Source organism: Phytophthora sojae, assembly GCF_000149755.1.
Source record: "Phytophthora sojae unplaced genomic scaffold PHYSOscaffold_9, whole genome shotgun sequence".
Taxonomy (NCBI): Eukaryota; Oomycota; class Peronosporomycetes; order Peronosporales; family Peronosporaceae; genus Phytophthora; species Phytophthora sojae.
Window position 1 is genome coordinate 1021394 of NW_009258123.1, and position 17618 is coordinate 1039011.

The 17618-nt window shown below is 50.7% G+C and overlaps 10 protein-coding genes across 10 annotated transcripts; 6 read left to right on the forward strand and 4 right to left on the reverse strand.

Annotated features, from left to right (window-relative positions):
* Window positions 1–617: 617 nt before the first annotated feature.
* Window positions 618–1601, forward strand: PHYSODRAFT_414410 (hypothetical protein; the record flags this gene model as incomplete). The annotated part of the gene is made up of 1 exon (XM_009536289.1): window positions 618–1601. A coding segment is annotated over one exon (984 nt), but the record flags the coding sequence as incomplete, so codon positions are not given.
* A 240-nt stretch (window positions 1602–1841) lies between these two features.
* On the forward strand, window positions 1842–2981 carry PHYSODRAFT_318325 (hypothetical protein; the record flags this gene model as incomplete). The annotated part of the gene is made up of 1 exon (XM_009536290.1): window positions 1842–2981. The coding sequence occupies one exon, from the start codon at window positions 1842–1844 to the stop codon at window positions 2979–2981; it is 1140 nt and encodes a 379-aa protein (XP_009534585.1).
* Window positions 2982–4848: 1867 nt separating this feature from the next.
* PHYSODRAFT_305149 (hypothetical protein) lies at window positions 4849–5307 on the reverse strand (the record flags this gene model as incomplete). The annotated part of the gene is made up of 1 exon (XM_009536291.1): window positions 4849–5307. The coding sequence occupies one exon, from the start codon at window positions 5305–5307 to the stop codon at window positions 4849–4851; it is 459 nt and encodes a 152-aa protein (XP_009534586.1).
* A 1915-nt stretch (window positions 5308–7222) lies between these two features.
* Window positions 7223–7531, reverse strand: PHYSODRAFT_522270 (hypothetical protein; the record flags this gene model as incomplete). Its single annotated transcript, XM_009536292.1, has 1 exon — window positions 7223–7531. A coding segment is annotated over one exon (309 nt), but the record flags the coding sequence as incomplete, so codon positions are not given.
* Window positions 7532–7649: 118 nt separating this feature from the next.
* Window positions 7650–8474, forward strand: PHYSODRAFT_521510 (hypothetical protein; the record flags this gene model as incomplete). The annotated part of the gene is made up of 1 exon (XM_009536293.1): window positions 7650–8474. A coding segment is annotated over one exon (825 nt), but the record flags the coding sequence as incomplete, so codon positions are not given.
* A 252-nt stretch (window positions 8475–8726) lies between these two features.
* On the forward strand, window positions 8727–9605 carry PHYSODRAFT_523264 (hypothetical protein; the record flags this gene model as incomplete). The annotated part of the gene is made up of 1 exon (XM_009536294.1): window positions 8727–9605. The coding sequence occupies one exon, from the start codon at window positions 8727–8729 to the stop codon at window positions 9603–9605; it is 879 nt and encodes a 292-aa protein (XP_009534589.1).
* A 2322-nt stretch (window positions 9606–11927) lies between these two features.
* On the reverse strand, window positions 11928–12125 carry PHYSODRAFT_288478 (hypothetical protein; the record flags this gene model as incomplete). The annotated part of the gene is made up of 1 exon (XM_009536295.1): window positions 11928–12125. The coding sequence occupies one exon, from the start codon at window positions 12123–12125 to the stop codon at window positions 11928–11930; it is 198 nt and encodes a 65-aa protein (XP_009534590.1).
* A 2935-nt stretch (window positions 12126–15060) lies between these two features.
* Window positions 15061–15888, forward strand: PHYSODRAFT_420719 (hypothetical protein; the record flags this gene model as incomplete). Its single annotated transcript, XM_009536296.1, has 1 exon — window positions 15061–15888. A coding segment is annotated over one exon (828 nt), but the record flags the coding sequence as incomplete, so codon positions are not given.
* Window positions 15889–16053: 165 nt separating this feature from the next.
* PHYSODRAFT_523224 (hypothetical protein) lies at window positions 16054–17262 on the forward strand (the record flags this gene model as incomplete). Its single annotated transcript, XM_009536297.1, has 1 exon — window positions 16054–17262. One exon carries the CDS (start codon window positions 16054–16056, stop codon window positions 17260–17262), a length of 1209 nt encoding a protein of 402 aa, XP_009534592.1.
* Window positions 17263–17408: 146 nt separating this feature from the next.
* Window positions 17409–17570, reverse strand: PHYSODRAFT_415625 (hypothetical protein; the record flags this gene model as incomplete). The annotated part of the gene is made up of 1 exon (XM_009536298.1): window positions 17409–17570. A coding segment is annotated over one exon (162 nt), but the record flags the coding sequence as incomplete, so codon positions are not given.
* Between the last annotated feature and the right edge of the window lie 48 nt (window positions 17571–17618).

Consider the following 17618-nt stretch of genomic DNA (forward strand, 5'->3'; position numbering starts at 1 on the left):
CACACAGGGTCGTCCTCCACGATTGATACACCTCGTGCAAGTGCAAATGCGGCACAACACGCGAGCAATACGAGGAGAAACAGCACAAGCCTTGACATGGCTACACCGTATCTTCGAAAAAGTGGAAACGAATCTGATTCCATACCTGAGAACGGTATCTTTTGGTCAAAGGGGCGATGAACCGATGCCGTCAAGCGTGTCAAGTCCTCATCACTTGCTGGCTGCTATGGAGTTTGCGTGCTGCGGCGGTCTCGCCAAAGTCTCGTGGTATCGGTGATCAGCCCCGTCAAGTTGACTTGGATTCCAATGGAGTTGTCGAAATTCAGGAACCGGAGCCTATAATTGCCAAGTTTCGCGTCATTTATCCGTCGAATGGCGATGTGGAACCGCTTCCGCTCAGTTTTCGCCTTGGCATCGAGGTGACGAGCGCCAGTAAATTTCACGCACAATATGGAGACAAGCTCCTGTGTGTGGAGCTGAACGCCAAGTGGAAAAAGTGCAGTCTATTGGCTGATCCTGTGGCTGTGTTTGATGATCTGCCTGAAGGGAAATACGGAGCTCGAGCTTTCATTACGGATAGAGAAGGCAGCTTTCGGTACCATGAGACGCCAGAGCTGACACTGACGATTGTAAGCGACGAAACATTCGAGGAGTACAGCGTTGCGATGCTGAAACAGACGGATCAAAGTCAAGACCTGCCCCAGTGGAATGATCTCGCGCAATGGGCTCGATGGCAGAAGATTTTTGACTCGGATCTCGATGAGATGCCTTCGAGCTCTCTGCTATCTGCTGAAGGTGGCGACTTTCTTCTTGTTATTGGAGTCAAAACGGCAGTGCTGGAGGGCTTCGACCGTCGCCAAGCTATTCGCGAGACGTGGTCGAGTAAACCTGAACTTCCACGTGATGTAAAAGTGTATTTTGTCGGGTGTGCGTCGAACTTTGATGCCATTTCAAGTGATGAGAAGCGAAATCAGGTCCAGAGTGCGATCAACTATGAAAAGCAAGTGTATCGAGATCTACTTACGGATGAGCTTCTGTGCGAAGACTGGAACGGAAACCAAGTGAACAAAGTGAAGGCCTTTCTGGACTTCGCCGCGCAGACATACCGGCATACACCGTTCGTAGTGATAGCAGATGACACTATTTACCTACGAGCTGACCGACTAGCCAACGACTTGCGAATGGAAAATCGGACGCAGCGACTGTACCTAGGACAAGTGCTGGATAATCGCAGTCAACCTGGCGTGTTTCCGTCGGAACATCGCTACATTCCCTCGAAGCGCTACTCGCTCCACAACTATCCGTCATTCGCGTCCAGCTCACACTACGTACTGTCGATGGGATGCGCGCGCTTTATTGCAAAGAATAGTGCGCGGTTGCAAGGCTTGGATGGACAGGATGGCGTCAGCGTCGCACTTTGGCTTCTCACTATTCAGGTTCACGTGGAGCACACGAAGGCGTTTTCAGACCTCCAAGATGAAGATTGCGACAATGGGTTTCTGTCGCTTGCTGGCTTATCTTCATCGGGCATTCAGAAGATTCACGCGAATGTTGTTGAGCGACGTCCATTCTGCTACGGTCTCAACCGAGATTTATTTCTGAATATTGGCGCCAATGCTGACCGATCGAGTCAACTAGCGGTGAATTTGCTGGAAATTGAGTCATTTGTTCACGACCTCAATGCGTCCGAGTACCTGTTCGTCACAAGCCTCATCTCGACGCGTGATAACGCTGGCGTCAAGGTTTCGTATTACCCCTCGGCGGAGACGTTTGCCTCGTACTCCCGGCGAGCATGTGATGAGACGCGTCGATTCTTACTCGATACAGAAATCAAAGCGTGGATGTGCCCTGCCATCGCCCAGAAACTCCGGGCCCGAGTCCAGCAAGAGTTCGAGATTGCCAAGACCTCACTGACGATCAACCCCGCGTTTCTCGAGTTGTGGCGGCACAATTTGTTCGTTGCAAGTGCGGACAACCCCTTCATTATCGGGTACACGCCAGAATCCTCGTACGCGTCGATTGTTTTCGAGTGCATATTCAAGACCATACTCGAGCATCACGGCCGGCCAATTCTAGTAGTCTCCGAGAAGGCTCTGCACGTGAACTATCAGAACCATCCGGACGTATTTATCTTCTCCATATTCGATGCAGACTGTGACCCAATGTCGAACCCTGGATGCCCAGAAATGATCGCGCACTATATGGATCAGTACTTGCTCCCGGTGGATTCTTCCTCGAAGTTGATGATGATATCTGGTGAAGCCATCGACACCCAAGCTTTGGATGATCGAGTCCCTTTGCTATCCTCAGTCTCCAGTGTTACACGAACGCAGCACGTGTACTTACCCGTGGTTAGTATTTCGTTCGCAGAGAGACTGCAGCATATTCCCCTGGATCTACTGACCCCAGCACCACCCGATCCCATCAGCCGCCGGTTCTGTGCGTACTTGTACGCGCGCTGTGAGAGGCCGCACCGGGAGCGCATGTTTGATCTATTGAACGCTTTGGAACCGGTCGATGCGCTGGGGATATGCGCAGGGTCATCAAGACCGCCGGATAAAGCGTATAAAGCATCTCGCTACTTCAAATGGTTCAACGATGAGGCCATCGCCTCGTACCAGCGCTACAAGTTCGTGGTCGCGTTCGAGAACTCGGCTGAGCCCGGGTACGTGACGGAAAAGCTCGCGAATCCTTTGCTGGCGGGTAGTATCCCCATTTACCTGGGCAACTCGACTACTGCTTCGGAGCTATTTAATCCTGACAGCTACATCGACTGTGGGCGCTTTGGCAAACTGGAAGAATGCGCCGAGTTTGTCGTTCGCGTCCACAACTCCCCAGAGCTGTATGCGAAAATGCGGAATGCACCTCCGATACGAAATATGACGGCGTTCACTGAAGCCTTCTCGTGGCACCCTTCAGTTCCAAGCCGGGGTTTAGCGGATAAAGTGGCTAAAATGCTTTTCCTAAATACTTCTAAGTAGAATTTGTAGGGGCAGGAGGAAATACCATCATGGTTCTATTGGTATTTCTTTGTTTACTGTTGACATAATTAAAGTATCGAGAAACGCGATTCCGCTAGGTAATTGAGAAACGAGGTGTCGTTAGTTAAATCAATAAAAAAGAAGCTGCGAGCCGGGTATTTGACTAGGTTGTTTTTTGGGAATTGGAGTCTCTGTGTAACGCTAACGCCCTAGCACCCTGACAACACTACAGTACTAACTTAGAACTATGTACTCCTCAATGTCGAAGGTACCACTTTGGACTGGTCACAGGAGGTGGACAAGACCAACCAGGTGGTATAAGGCCAAGATCACAACTCAAAGAGCCAACAAAGGGCGACGTATTATCCAGAGAGCAAGAAATAAGTGGATCGATGAACATTGCCGAATGGGCAAGGCGTTGAATGAGTTGAAATGGGAGTCGATACGTCATATTGTGGGGACTACAACACACGACCATCAGCTCCTCCATCGGCTCAAACTGCAGAGATGTAGTGTAGTGTGGAGCCATAAGCACAGCTTCCCACATTTTCTGGGCGTGTCCGGTGGCTCGAACAGCATGGGCTTGTTTTCGAGAAGGCTGGCTGCAGCTAAATGGAGGCCCAGACATTGGGTCGCTATCTGAAATCTTTACTTTGGAGCTTAAACTACCCCCGGAACAACTGCGAGCCCATGTTGAGCGCAATGCTAAGAAGGGAGGTCAGCTGCTGCAAGGTTCACTAGGGCTGGTGGCAGAAATTGCAAATAAATACTGGAGAGCAGGTGTGACGGCTACAATTGGAGCTATCTGGCGTTGTCGGCTGGATGCATTATACCCGAACGGTGAAACAGCAGCCGAGGGCGAGGCGGTAACGAGGGCCAAGCTTCGGCGCACCTACACGCAGGTCGCGTTAGATACGCCCCTCACACAAGAATCCTACGTGGAATGGCTAATCACAAAGTTGATATACGCCAGGCTGCTGAAAGAGGCAATGACGCCTACAATGGGCGGACCAGCAGTATCTTGCCAGGTAGTCGGCATGTTTCATGGTTGCACGGGCGGAATCCCAAGACGAAACGGAGCAGGCGGTGTCTTAATTCGCCAAGGCGGTCAAGATCAACACGGAGAAGTATTCTGGGGCACGAGCATTGCGATCCCATCTCCCAAATGCACGTTGAACACCGCGGCTTTCGGGGCGCTTTTTCATGTTCTCAGCGAGACAAACAGACAGAAGCAGAAACGGATTCACATTGCTGGAGACAATGCCCTGCTGATAAGGGCGCTGGCCGCCAGAACGCCCCCGAAGTCCACGCGGCTACGAATATGGTTTAACAAGTGCCGGCAGCTAGCAGACAAAGTCAGGGTAGCGTCATGGACCCTGCTGCCCAGAACCGCCAACGCAAGCTCCCGCAGCTTAGCACAGTTGGCGACCGAAACAGAACAAACGAGCATCTTACACAGTGAGGCTTTCAGTGCAAACTTCCATCGAATAGCGCAGCTGGTACGACGGGACTACGCGGAGTGGGCTATGGAAGTTTACAGCACCGAAGAGTAAGCTGTCGACTAGAGAGAGGGACAGCCGAAGGTAAAACATCGGCTATAGGGTTGTTAGGATTCAGACTAAGGTCAGTTATCCAATATACCTCATCATCATCATCATTATCAATGTATCATTAGCGAAGTTAATCGTATTTAATACATGTATGATGAATTTCAGCGTCCCCAATAACTGCATGTACTACCGGTAGTTCAATGCGTTCACACTTTATTATTTTGGTAAAAAAAAAAACGTTTAGGTCTTACATCATGCCGCAAACCATTCCTTTACCATGAAGCTTACAACTGGGCATTGTGATAGCTGTTGAATACCTAGCGGCGGATGAAGTTGTTCTCATCGCGAAGCCGCTTATTCTTCACCTTCTTCTTGTACCCGTCGCTTGGCGGGTTAATCTTCTTCTTGAGCGCCTCGGTCAACTTCGTCCACTTCTTGCCGAACGCCGACTTGAGGGTTTTCAATCCAGGAAGATAATACGCTTGTTCTTCGTTGTCGATGCTGCTCAGAACGCGGTTCGAATCAGCAGCTGCGTTCTTAATAATTACGGAGTCTTCGGCAGTCGCAAGGCTGGTGGAGGTTGCCACCAGGGTGACCACTGCCACAAGTAGGAAGGAACTCAGGTGCATGCTTGGTGAGTCTTGGCAGGGGTTCTTGAGTCTAGCCAGCCAAATCTGAAGTGACGGATTTGTAGCAAAGTGCTGGTTGTAGACTGCGACTCGTTGCACCGGATACACTGTAGTTGTCAGGAGTCCTGGGCGAGATGGGATCGCCATTTCTATCTGCGAGTGAACCCATCTTCACATCCCACTTGGTCTACACAAGAGGAACAAGACGGGGACACGGCTCCCCAACAATACGATATTTGCTTGCACTTTGACATAGAATGATGGGGTAGGAGGCTTTAAGGTATTTACGTGTTATTAATACTGTACCTTTCGAAAAGTGCATCGGCATGCCATCATATACAATAGTTCAGCATACCAAACAAGCGTTACATGTACAGGCTCTCCCATTGCGCGTTTGCGTTCGTTGTAACTTACAACTTGTAAGAAAGCAAATCACATTCTCCAGATTTTGCAGGACATCGATCTGGCTCACGAGCATAAGCGCAGGACGGAATGTCCTGTATTTTCCAAATCGAAACATCCCGGCGTCAAATCCTACACAAAATCTAGTACTTAAGTATTATTGGCACAAGCTTGGCAAAGTCAATCTTTAGTGCTTTTGCAGGACAACATGTCCTGCAAGATTTGCTGCATTGCGGATGCCGCACCCGCAATGCAGCAAACTTCCGAGCTAATGCGCCAAGCAGAATATAACACACACGTGGTGTCCGTTAGCGTAGCGTGCCCACCAGGAAGATACAGTATTCATGGCTCGCTCTGTAGACCAAGGAGCATTTTAGTCGTACCAGTTAAAGAAATCTAAGCTCAGCCATGCATTTCATACATTCTCAACACTTTTTTTTTAACTAAGTCAGCAGTAACGCCGAGTCGGACCAGTACGTATATGAACGCTGAAAGATGTACAAGCAATAGCTCTCCATTACCCATTGCTAATCGCAACATTTAATTGCGGGGGCACACGCTGTGTCGACGCTTGCCATGACTGTTGTATGTGTAGTGTCCCTGGATAGCGAAGAGCAATTGCAGCACCTTCCCTTAGGGTCTGACCCGCTGAAGCCGCCCACGTTTGAGCCTCCGCCGAACGCCCATACCAGAGCTGCTGTACCAGCTAGTTGTCGTGATCGTGATCGTCCTCAACGAAGTCGCCTACGACGCTACCGTAGCGAGCCCTCAGTCTTGATGGTTGCTGGTCTGCGCGCGTCATCTCCTGCCCGTCGAGATCCAGGCCGGCATGCCACCCGAGACCGAATCACCTGTACTCAAAGCCCTCGGCCACTTTGTTTCCTGATACGAGTAGGACGGAGTCATCGGCGTGGGTGGTGAGAATAGAATTAGACTTTTGTTGAGCGCCATATCGCTGACGATGTCCTTGTCGAAGAAGAACTGGTCGTATTAGCGTGCTTCAACGCCGACTCGGCAATAAATTACAACCACCTACGCCGGCCCAGTCTCGGCCAGCTTTTCTTGATGATGACGAGGTAAATTTATACTATTGTGCAGGTGGGGCAGCCTATGGCATGTTTGCTGTTGCGGTGAGGCCAAACACAGGCAAAACTGCGATGCTATGTTAATTTAATTCTGATTGGACAAAATACTACAATTTTGTGTGTCCTGGTAATGTCCTGTAAAATCCGTTCAAGAATCATTTTGGCTACGGGGCGTGTGACAAATTGCCAGATGGCACTTGACAGGTTCGCTGTCAAGGGGTTATCAAGATTTGCATTTATACTTGTAATTCCACGTTTTCAGGGGATAAAAGCTCCCATTTTAAGAGCCGCCGCTCATGTATTACATGTACTGCGTTTGTGCTGGTTTATTTCAGTCAGCTCTCTGCCTTGCCAAAATGTTTCATTATCACCAACGCGTAGCTCATTCGAGTTGATTCAACTTATAACTTGTATTTCAACTTTCCGATTAGTTTTTAAACTCATTCCAAAATTAATGAATGAGTAGAATTTGAGAGTGGAAAGTACGGCTGTCGAGATTATTAGCTACAACAAAAATCAAGAAGAAGAAGAACAATTTTTTACATTTTCACTTTACAATTTATATCACTACAATTTTACTTTTCCAGATGGAGCATGTTAGCCACTTTATCCGCTAAACCCCGGCTTGGAACTGAAGGGTGCCACGAGAAGGCTTCAGTGAACGCCGTCATATTTCGTATCGGAGGTGCATTCCGCATTTTCGCATACAGCTCTGGGGAGTTGTGGACGCGAACGACAAACTCGGCGCATTCTTCCAGTTTGCCAAAGCGCCCACAGTCGATGTAGCTGTCAGGATTAAATAGCTCCGAAGCAGTAGTCGAGTTGCCCAGGTAAATGGGGATACTACCCGCCAGCAAAGGATTCGCGAGCTTTTCCGTCACGTACCCGGGCTCAGCCACTACGATGCTGAAACAGACGGATCAAAGTCAAGACCTGCCCCAGTGGAATGATCTCGCGCAATGGGCTCGATGGCAGAAGATTTTTGACTCGGATCTCGATGAGATGCCTTCGAGCTCTCTGCTATCTGCTGAAGGTGGCGGCTTTCTTCTTGTTATTGGAGTCAAAACGGCAGTGCTGGAGGGCTTCGACCGTCGCCAAGCTATTCGCGAGACGTGGTCGAGTAAACCTGAACTTCCACGTGATGTAAAAGTGTATTTTGTCGGGTGTGCGTCGAACTTTGATGCCATTTCAAGTGATGAGAAGCGAAATCAGGTCCAGAGTGCGATCAACTATGAAAAGCAAGTGTATCGAGATCTACTTACGGATGAGCTTCTGTGCGAAGACTGGAACGGAAACCAAGTGAACAAAGTGAAGGCCTTTCTGGACTTCGCCGCGCAGACATACCGGCATACACCGTTCGTAGTGATAGCAGATGACACTATTTACCTACGAGCTGACCGACTAGCCAACGACTTGCGAATGGAAAATCGGACGCAGCGACTGTACCTAGGACAAGTGCTGGATAATCGCAGTCAACCTGGCGTGTTTCCGTCGGAACATCGCTACATTCCCTCGAAGCGCTACTCGCTCCACAACTATCCGTCATTCGCGTCCAGCTCACACTACGTACTGTCGATGGGATGCGCGCGCTTTATTGCAAAGAATAGTGCGCGGTTGCAAGGCTTGGATGGACAGGATGGCGTCAGCGTCGCACTTTGGCTTCTCACTATTCAGGTTCACGTGGAGCACACGAAGGCGTTTTCAGACCTCCAAGATGAAGATTGCGACAATGGGTTTCTGTCGCTTGCTGGCTTATCTTCATCGGGCATTCAGAAGATTCACGCGAATGTTGTTGAGCGACGTCCATTCTGCTACGGTCTCAACCGAGATTTATTTCTGAATATTGGCGCCAATGCTGACCGATCGAGTCAACTAGCGGTGAATTTGCTGGAAATTGAGTCATTTGTTCACGACCTCAATGCGTCCGAGTACCTGTTCGTCACAAGCCTCATCTCGACGCGTGATAACGCTGGCGTCAAGGTTTCGTATTACCCCTCGGCGGAGACGTTTGCCTCGTACTCCCGGCGAGCATGTGATGAGACGCGTCGATTCTTACTCGATACAGAAATCAAAGCGTGGATGTGCCCTGCCATCGCCCAGAAACTCCGGGCCCGAGTCCAGCAAGAGTTCGAGATTGCCAAGACCTCACTGACGATCAACCCCGCGTTTCTCGAGTTGTGGCGGCACAATTTGTTCGTTGCAAGTGCGGACAACCCCTTCATTATCGGGTACACGCCAGAATCCTCGTACGCGTCGATTGTTTTCGAGTGCATATTCAAGACCATACTCGAGCATCACGGCCGGCCAATTCTAGTAGTCTCCGAGAAGGCTCTGCACGTGAACTATAAGAACCATCCGGACGTATTTATCTTCTCCATATTCGATGCAGACTGTGACCCAATGTCGAACCCTGGATGCCCAGAAATGATCGCGCACTATATGGATCAGTACTTGCTCCCGGTGGATTCTTCCTCGAAGTTGATGATGATATCTGGTGAAGCCATCGACACCCAAGCTTTGGATGATCGAGTCCCTTTGCTATCCTCAGTCTCCAGTGTTACACGAACGCAGCACGTGTACTTACCCGTGGTTAGTATTTCGTTCGCAGAGAGACTGCAGCATATTCCCCTGGATCTACTGACCCCAGCACCACCCGATCCCATCAGCCGCCGGTTCTGTGCGTACTTGTACGCGCGCTGTGAGAGGCCGCACCGGGAGCGCATGTTTGATCTATTGAACGCTTTGGAACCGGTCGATGCGCTGGGGATATGCGCAGGGTCGTCAAGACCGCCGGATAAAGCGTATAAAGCATCTCGCTACTTCAAATGGTTCAACGATGAGGCCATCGCCTCGTACCAGCGCTACAAGTTCCTCCTTGAATGTTTGTCGCTTACAATCGTCAGTGTCAGCTCTGGCGTTTCAAGGTACCGAAAAGTGCCTTCTCCATCCGTAATGTAAGCTCGCGCTCGGTATTTCCCTTCCCTGGCAGATCATCAAACACAGCAACAAGGTCAGTCAATGGACTGCACTCCTTCCACTTGGCGTTGAGCTCCAGACACAGGAACTTGTCTCCATACTGCTAGTGAAAGTTACTGACGCTTGTCACGTCGATTTCAACGCGAAAACTGAGCGGAAGCCTTTCCTCCGTTTCCTGAATTTCGACAACTCCATCGGGATTGAGGTCGACTTCCCGTTTCTGATCACCGATAGCACCTAGGTGGTGAGACTGCAGTAGCACGCCAACTCCATTGCAGCCAGCACGCGATGAGGACTCGACACGTTTTATAGCACGCGGCGAGCGGTTCGGGAAGATGCCCAACCCGAGGTTGGAGTCCACCGACGCGTAGGACATTTGGTCCAGCACCATCCCGGCGCTCTGTAAGGTGATGAATTTGTCCGCAAATGACTTTAATGTGGAATCTTCTTCCTTCAATTGTTGCAAAATTCCTTCGGACAAACCCCACGCCGTGATGCGGATCTCAGTGGGGAGACTGAGGTACCGACGAGCAAACTCGAAGCTCAAGACGCCCACAGCTGACGTCCAGGAAGTGGAACGCGGTCTTGGGACTCTTGGCTTCGTTCTGCCGGAGCTTGTGAAGGGTCTCGCCGTGCGCAACCTCCAGCGAGTCCGCGGCCCAACGGGCGGTCAATGACGCGAAGCTGGAGCTTACGACTTGGCGAGCGCAGACCACTTGGCGTTCGTGAGGGTTTTCTCAATGGAGAACGGAAGGGGTCGGTGATGTCGGTGCTAAGCTTGGTTGGGTTTAAGTTGCAAAGCGAGCTGGAGACGAAGATGCGCTGAGAATTTGTGGTGTAAGGTTGATGAGCTTGCTTAAAAGCTTCTAGGGGTGGTAATCGAACTCCCGTCGCGACGAAAGAGCGCTTGGGTGAAATCCTGGCGCTACGGAGCGTAACGGATATCTATTCTGCACCAAGAGGACATAGTGAAGGCGCTGGGCAAAGTCACCATAATTTCGGACGAGTATTTTCAGCTGTGCTTGAATCCTCATGGCCCCAGATAATCGTGAGAACATTGTCAAGTTGCTTTACACCAATAAACCAACAAACTACCTGGTTTCGTGACGTGCCTGTCCAGCTCAATGTTCCAAGAGCCAGCTCCAACATCGAAATTCACAGCCGCCGTATTGGTGCCGGATTATTATCGCAACTGACCGCAAATACATCAACATTTTCCAAACTGACCCTAAAGGCTGGCGACTGCCTCTGGTTTTTGAGCTCGGGAGATCCCCTTCCTCTCTGTCGGTGTAAGTACGAGATTGGCAACACCCATCCATGACACTACATGAATGCACTGCACCAAGCAACACCACAAAATCGGGAGCACAATATTTTTTTTCTATTCCTTCCCACTCGAGGTTTATCCACATAGATTCTACTCGACCTTTGTGCTTTTCGCATGCAGAAAGTGACACCGATTCGCACCACTGCCGCGCGTGCGGCGAGATCATCTGCCGCGGCTGCTCCGTCTACAAGAGCGTGGATTGGCAGTCCGTGGGGCTCACTACGCTGCGCGTGTGCAAGGCCTGCATGGACAGCACGTCGGCCTCTGTGGCGGACAAGGAGAAGGAGGAGGCCAACCTCAAGGCCGCGGCGGCGGTGGCTGCTGCGGCCAACGGAGTCAAACCGGACGGCGTGGCGCTGCCTGAGGGCGTGGACAACAGCGTCCTCAGAGATGCAGTGGAGGAGTACGCGCTGGCGCTGCCCGGCGCCCAAGTGTCGACTGTGCCCGACCTCGTGGGCATCGCCTGGTTGCAGCAGCTCGCAGCGAGAGATCAGGAGAGCAAGGATATGGTCAACGCTCTAATGGAGCGGCTACACATCGACGCCCAGTAGAAGGACACGAGCACGATGGAGGAGCAGGTGGACATCTACGACACACTGTGCGACCTGGCCGCGCAGACGCTGACCTGCAAGTACGCCGTTGTAAGTCTGGTGGACGAGAACCGCCAGTGGTTCAAGAGCGCCGTCAATGTCAAGGAGTCGGAGGTGCCGCGCGACTTCAGCTTCTGCGAGTACCCGGTGCGCGACCAGCGGCCGCTCGTGGTCATGGACACGCTGCGCGATCCGCGCTTCAGGACAAACCCGTTCGTCACCGGCCCGCTCGGTGTGCGCTTCTTGGCCGGCGCGCCGCTCTTCACGGTGGACAACGAGTGCGTCGGAGCCGTGTGCGTGCTGGACACGGCGCCACGCGAGTCGCTGCAGGAGTCGTGGAGGTGCACGTGCCAGTGGCCATATCCCAGAGGTGCCGTCGCAAGGCAACTAGTTAATGCCGTGTTTGAGCTTCAGTGCCTGCAATCTGAGCCAATTATCGTGGTCGCCTGCATCCTTCAGAGCTTTTTCGATTTTTGCGATATGCTTCTTAGCCTTGGCTGGATTGAACTTCGCGAACAACTCCTTCATGGAAAACCCTCTCTCTTCGTCGATGTCGTCTTCGTCCTTCTCGACACGACGAAGCATCCGTCCGCCATTCGCGTCGATTAAGTCGGTGGCAGCAGGCGACTCTTGGTAACAGCGCTGCGATCCATGGGCGAAGAGAGCGAGGCAGCACTGGCATGAAACGTGGCCGCAATGATCAGCGCGTAAATGAGAGTGGGGCGCATTGTAGGTCCTTGGGCACTAGTTTATAGGCGAGTGCGCTTGTAGCTTGTGGGATGCCGAGAAAATGACGGAATGAAGTGCAGAGTGAACTGCGCCTCCACAGAGCGCTCGCTGTTGCAACGATGAGCAGCACTAGAACTACAGACAACGACTTACAAAGCCGGCATGCTTAATGCCGATAAATTCCCTCCCGTCAAATCTGTAAAACTGTCATAAAACACACGGCGTGTTGCATAAAGTACACAAGAAAGCATATAAAGTACACAAAACCGGATGGTATACAAAGATGAAGTCATTTGATTGAATCTGATTGGCTGGTTTGCTTATGTTAAGCTTTGCTTGACTTCGTCTGCCGGCTTTTTGTGTCTGCCGGCTTTGTAAGTCGTTGTCTGTACAACAAGAGAACGAGACGCCTGATGTAAACGGGTATAAGAGGTATTTTTTTTTGAAGATGCAACTGAATGTGTTTGGCATTAATTTTAATAATGTATAGAGCATTGGGTACTAGAGTGATATAATTTACTTTACCACTTTATCCTTTTGCAATCCACAGCGGTTTGATGCCAAAGTTACCACTTCTGTGTCAACGTCACAATAGCCCCTACCCCTTACTAAAGTAAATTTAATGAGAGAGCCGTTACTGAGCTGTTTGCTGCTTGTCATTTTCAAGGGGTAGGCTCAAAACGGAATATTCCAGCGTGGAGCTACTACAACAACTCATGGCTAGTACTAAGTAGTTTTTTTTAATTAGGGCCTAGGTGCAATCCTTGGTAGGGTAGCAATGTGATTTCCACACCATCCACTTCTTGTTAGCCTCTCAAGTTCTATAAAAACATTATAAAAATACCAAGAATGTGATCAAAAATTATGTCGCGATGGAGTATGCGTGTAACTGTAACTTGATACTACTGTACATGTACGTCAATTTAAAAAAAATCACGAAGGAGCCGCGTATTAGTGATCGTCGAGCGTAGATTCTGTTAGTGACGGTGTCACGTTGATTACGCAGTACCGTGGTATCATCGAGATAGGCACCTTTGCTGTCGCACAGGAACCACCGACGTCGACGAGCGCCACTGTACCAACAGTGTCAGATATTTTCGTACGTAGTGGTCGCCGACGCCGGTTTTAGATTCTGTTGGTTACAGTGCCACGTTGATTACGCACAAAGCACATGCAATAACTATTATAGAGGATGCTGTGGTCTGGCGCGATCCAGACCACTCCATCCGTAGTCTTTCGCATCGCATCATTGCATTATTCTTCGATAGTGTAGCGCCTAGGCAATTGTAAATTACAATGCCGCCCGATAAAGCGGCATGACAGCTCTGTGATATACAGACGTTTCATACCGCATGGTACAGATCTCCGCGGTGGAGAAGCTGCTAAGATGCATTAGCGTGTAGCGAGGCATAGCTATATTTATTATGGTTTGAAGAAACCTATAAATCGCTTGCTATTGTTCCAGTTCCGTAGCATCGGGAGCAACTAAGATCGGCATGAAACAGAGAAGAACCACTAGCCAGTAAAGTGGAGATAACATGCAATTGTGAAGAGACTTTGATCCGTTTGTTTCAGCATCGCGGCGTTGTATTCCTCGAATTTTTCGTCGCTTACTTAAGTACAATCGTTTCATGGTACCCTCTCCATCCGTGATAACAGCCCGGGCTCCGTATATACATTTCTCTACAGGCAGATCCTCAAACACAGCAGCAGGACGAGGCAAGGGACTGCAACTCTTCCACTTGGCGTTCAGCTCCACACAAGCTAAACCTGGTTGTTGGGGTAAAGACCGCTGTATTGACCAACTTTGCGCAGCGCCAAGCCATACGCGATACATGGGCTAGCAAGACCGATTTACCTTCTAATGGGAAGGTGTTTTTCCTCGGGTGTACTCCGGTGTATGTCGGCTAATGGCATTCACCGGCACTTGCCAGTCTGCGCGTTCGATCCTGCCAAAACGATTTTCTGTCCTATCATAGGACAGAAAAAAATGCGGCGATAAATCTGCATAGGACTCCTATGCAGATTTATCGCCGCTCGATATTCGCTCCGCCTACGAGAATCTACAGGAGACCATTGATGTAGCCAAGTCTATGAACGTAGCCAACTCTTTGAATGTAGCCAAGTCTACCCCATCTGATTCCATCTGATAAAAGTATCTTTATTATCGAATTGGCGGAGGGTCATGCGTGTCATAGCAAGCTTGCCGTGCTACCTGTGCGCTCTTCATGCTGTCGCTAGGGCCGGTTCCGGTTCGATTGCGAGCCATGCCGCTGCGCCTCTATCGCCAGGCGACAGTACCGAGCTTCGGGACGATCCGATCACCAGTTTTCGACTCATGTATCCAGCGGTTGGAGCAGTGGAGACGAACCCCGTTGAGTTCCGAGCAGAGATCGGCATCAAGTCCATCGAGGAGTACAAAACCCACTATGGAGACCGAGTGATGTGTGTCGAGCTCAGTGGGCAGTCCAAGAGCAAGAAGTGCACTCCGATGTTGAACCCCAGTATCATCTTTGACGGGCTGGACGTTGGGAACTACACGGCGCGAGCATTCATCGCGGAAGACGAGGATGGCGTTCATTGGTACCATCAGACGCCAGAGACAGGATTTTCGGTTGTGAGCAAGGATGAACTAGCAGCACACAAGGCCGCGACGCAGGAAGTACTGGGGAGGGATGCGAAGTTGCCGAGTTTATTGGAGTGGGCGAGACAGCAGCGACAACGTTGGGAGGAACGTGCAGTTGGAGGGAATGGCGAGACTGCAGGGCGTCATATTGTGGATACTTCGGTGAGCAATGGTAGCGATGTTTTCTTGTTGATTGGAGTGAAGACGGCTGTGGTGGAGAACTTTGCGTTCCGACAAGCGATTCGAGAGACTTGGGCGAGTGAAAATGCGCTGCCAGGCGACGCCAAAGTGTTGTTTATCGGGTGCAACCCAAAATTTGACGAAGTTCCAAGTGAAGTTGAGCGAGAAGAGATTAAAACTGCGATAAATCTGGAGAAGCGAACGTACGGCGACCTGCTTACGGAGGAGTTGACCTGCGAAGACTCGTACGACGATCTCGCGGACAAGGTGAAGCAGTTCCTACGCTTCAGTGCTCTAGATTTTCCGCTGACGCCGTTCGTGATGATTGCGGACGATGATATTTACCTCCGAGTGGACCGACTTGCCGGTGATTTACGCAAGGAAGACCACTCTCAGCACCTATACATCGGGCAAGTGTGGGATAAACTTCTCGGCCGCAGTCAAGAGCCTGTGCGCGGTTCAACCGAGCGATATTTCATCCCTGAAGATATCTACCCGTTGCACTCTTATCCTCCATTTGCATTCGGTCCACACTACGTGCTTTCCATGGCCTGCGTGCGCTTTATCGCCAAGAACCACGAGAGATTGCGCGGCTTGGACCCCATTGACGATGTTAGTGTGGCGTTATGGTTGCTCACGCTGCAAGTTCATGCTGAGCACACGCCGGCATTTTCAAGTCTTGGGATCGGAGTGTGTATGGGCGGCCTCATTTCCCTTGCGAACCTGTCACCGTACGGAATCCGATCAATCCACGCGAACATAATTGCAAGGCGTGATCTGTGTGACGGGTTTGATCGCATAACATGGCAGAAAGGTGGAGGGAGCCTTCACGAAACTATGGAGACCTCCACTTGGGACATCCAGATCGAAGTGAACGATCTTTATACGTCCAAGTTTCTTGAAGTCACGAGCACCATCTCATTGCCTGGTAAAACGAGTATCAGCGTCGGTTATTTTCCATCAGCTGAATCTCTCGCCATGTATACACGAAGTGTATGCTCGCGGATCCGCGCACATACACCGGAGACGGACTCGCAACCATTGATATGCCCTTCTCTCGATGACTTACAAGCACAACTTCAGCAAAAGTTCCGACGTCTTGAGGCATCGCGGGCGATTAATCGCGCGTTTATGGAGTTGTGGAGGTACAGTCTCTTCGATTCCGACCCAGAGCTGCCACCATTCATTATCGCCTACTCCGACAATGCTGTGTTCTCATCTATTGTGCTCGAGTGTCTATTCGTCATTATTCACGAGCCCCAGAAGCGCCCCATTTTAGTCATGCCCGAGTCGACTTTGCACGAATATTACGGAGGTACGCCGGACGTCTACGTTTTCTCCATCCTCGATGGCGACTGTGACCCTGTGGCTAGACCAGCGTGCCAGGAGGGGATCGCACAGCATTTTCGTAACTACGGACAAGGACCAAAGCCTGCGACGATTATGATGGTTGCAGGAGAGCCCATCAGCACCCAAGGCCTCGATGAACGCGTGATTTTACTGTCTACAGTATCAGTGGTGGACCATGAGCGCCATGTCTACTTCAGTGTTGCAAGCAACTCGTTTGCCGAGCGTTTGGATCACTCACCCACAGCGTTACTCTCGCCTTCACCAGCCTACATGGAGCAGGAAGCGGTGGATAGTCGACGGTTTTGTGCTTATCTGTACGCGCGCTGCGATCGTCCCCAGCGGGAATACATGTTCGACGTCTTGAACGCGATGGAGCCTGTGGATGCTCTGGGGATCTGCGCTGGGTCTTCGCGATTGCCTGATGCCTCGTACGGTGCGTCTCGCTACTCAGACTGGTACAACGATGACGCTGTCACCACGTTTCAGCGCTACAAATTCGTTATTGCGTTCGAGAATTCGGGCGTTCCTGGATATGTGACGGAGAAACTCGTCAACCCGTTTCTTGCGGGCAGTATCCCGATCTATCTAGGCAACTCGACGACTGTCTCGGAGCTATTTAACCCCAACAGCTTTATCGACTGTGGCCGCTTTGAGAGGCTTCGTGACTGCGCTGATTACGTCGTGAAAGTTCACAGATCGCCGGAGCTGTACGATCAAATGCAACGTGAACCTCCGATTCGAGATGTAGAGGCATTCAATGAGGCGTTTTCGTGGCATCCGTCGGTTCCAAGTCGCGATTTGGCCGACAAAGTAGCGAAGTTGATGCAAATAACGTAATGATGATACGAATTCTCTTCGAAGTAAAAGGTGTTGGAATTATCTTAAACGAGTTTGAACCAGTTTGAAGTTCAAACTTTGAACCCTCCGCAGCCCCTCTGTAGTTACAACTTCGAGCGCATAATGGGGGAGGCAATGCCGCACCTCGGCCACTTGACCTCTTGGCGCTTGCAGCAGCGCTTAAGGGTGATAGGAGAGCAATGAAGGCGACGAGCTGCTTCAGATATCTTGAGATGATAAAATTGCTGCATGTCTTCCGGGCGAAAGTCGTATTTCAAGCCTCCCAAACGGTCCTCCGGGCGAACTTTGAAGTTCTCGGCAACGTTGAGTGTCGTAGCCGCGCATCTTGGTAGAGT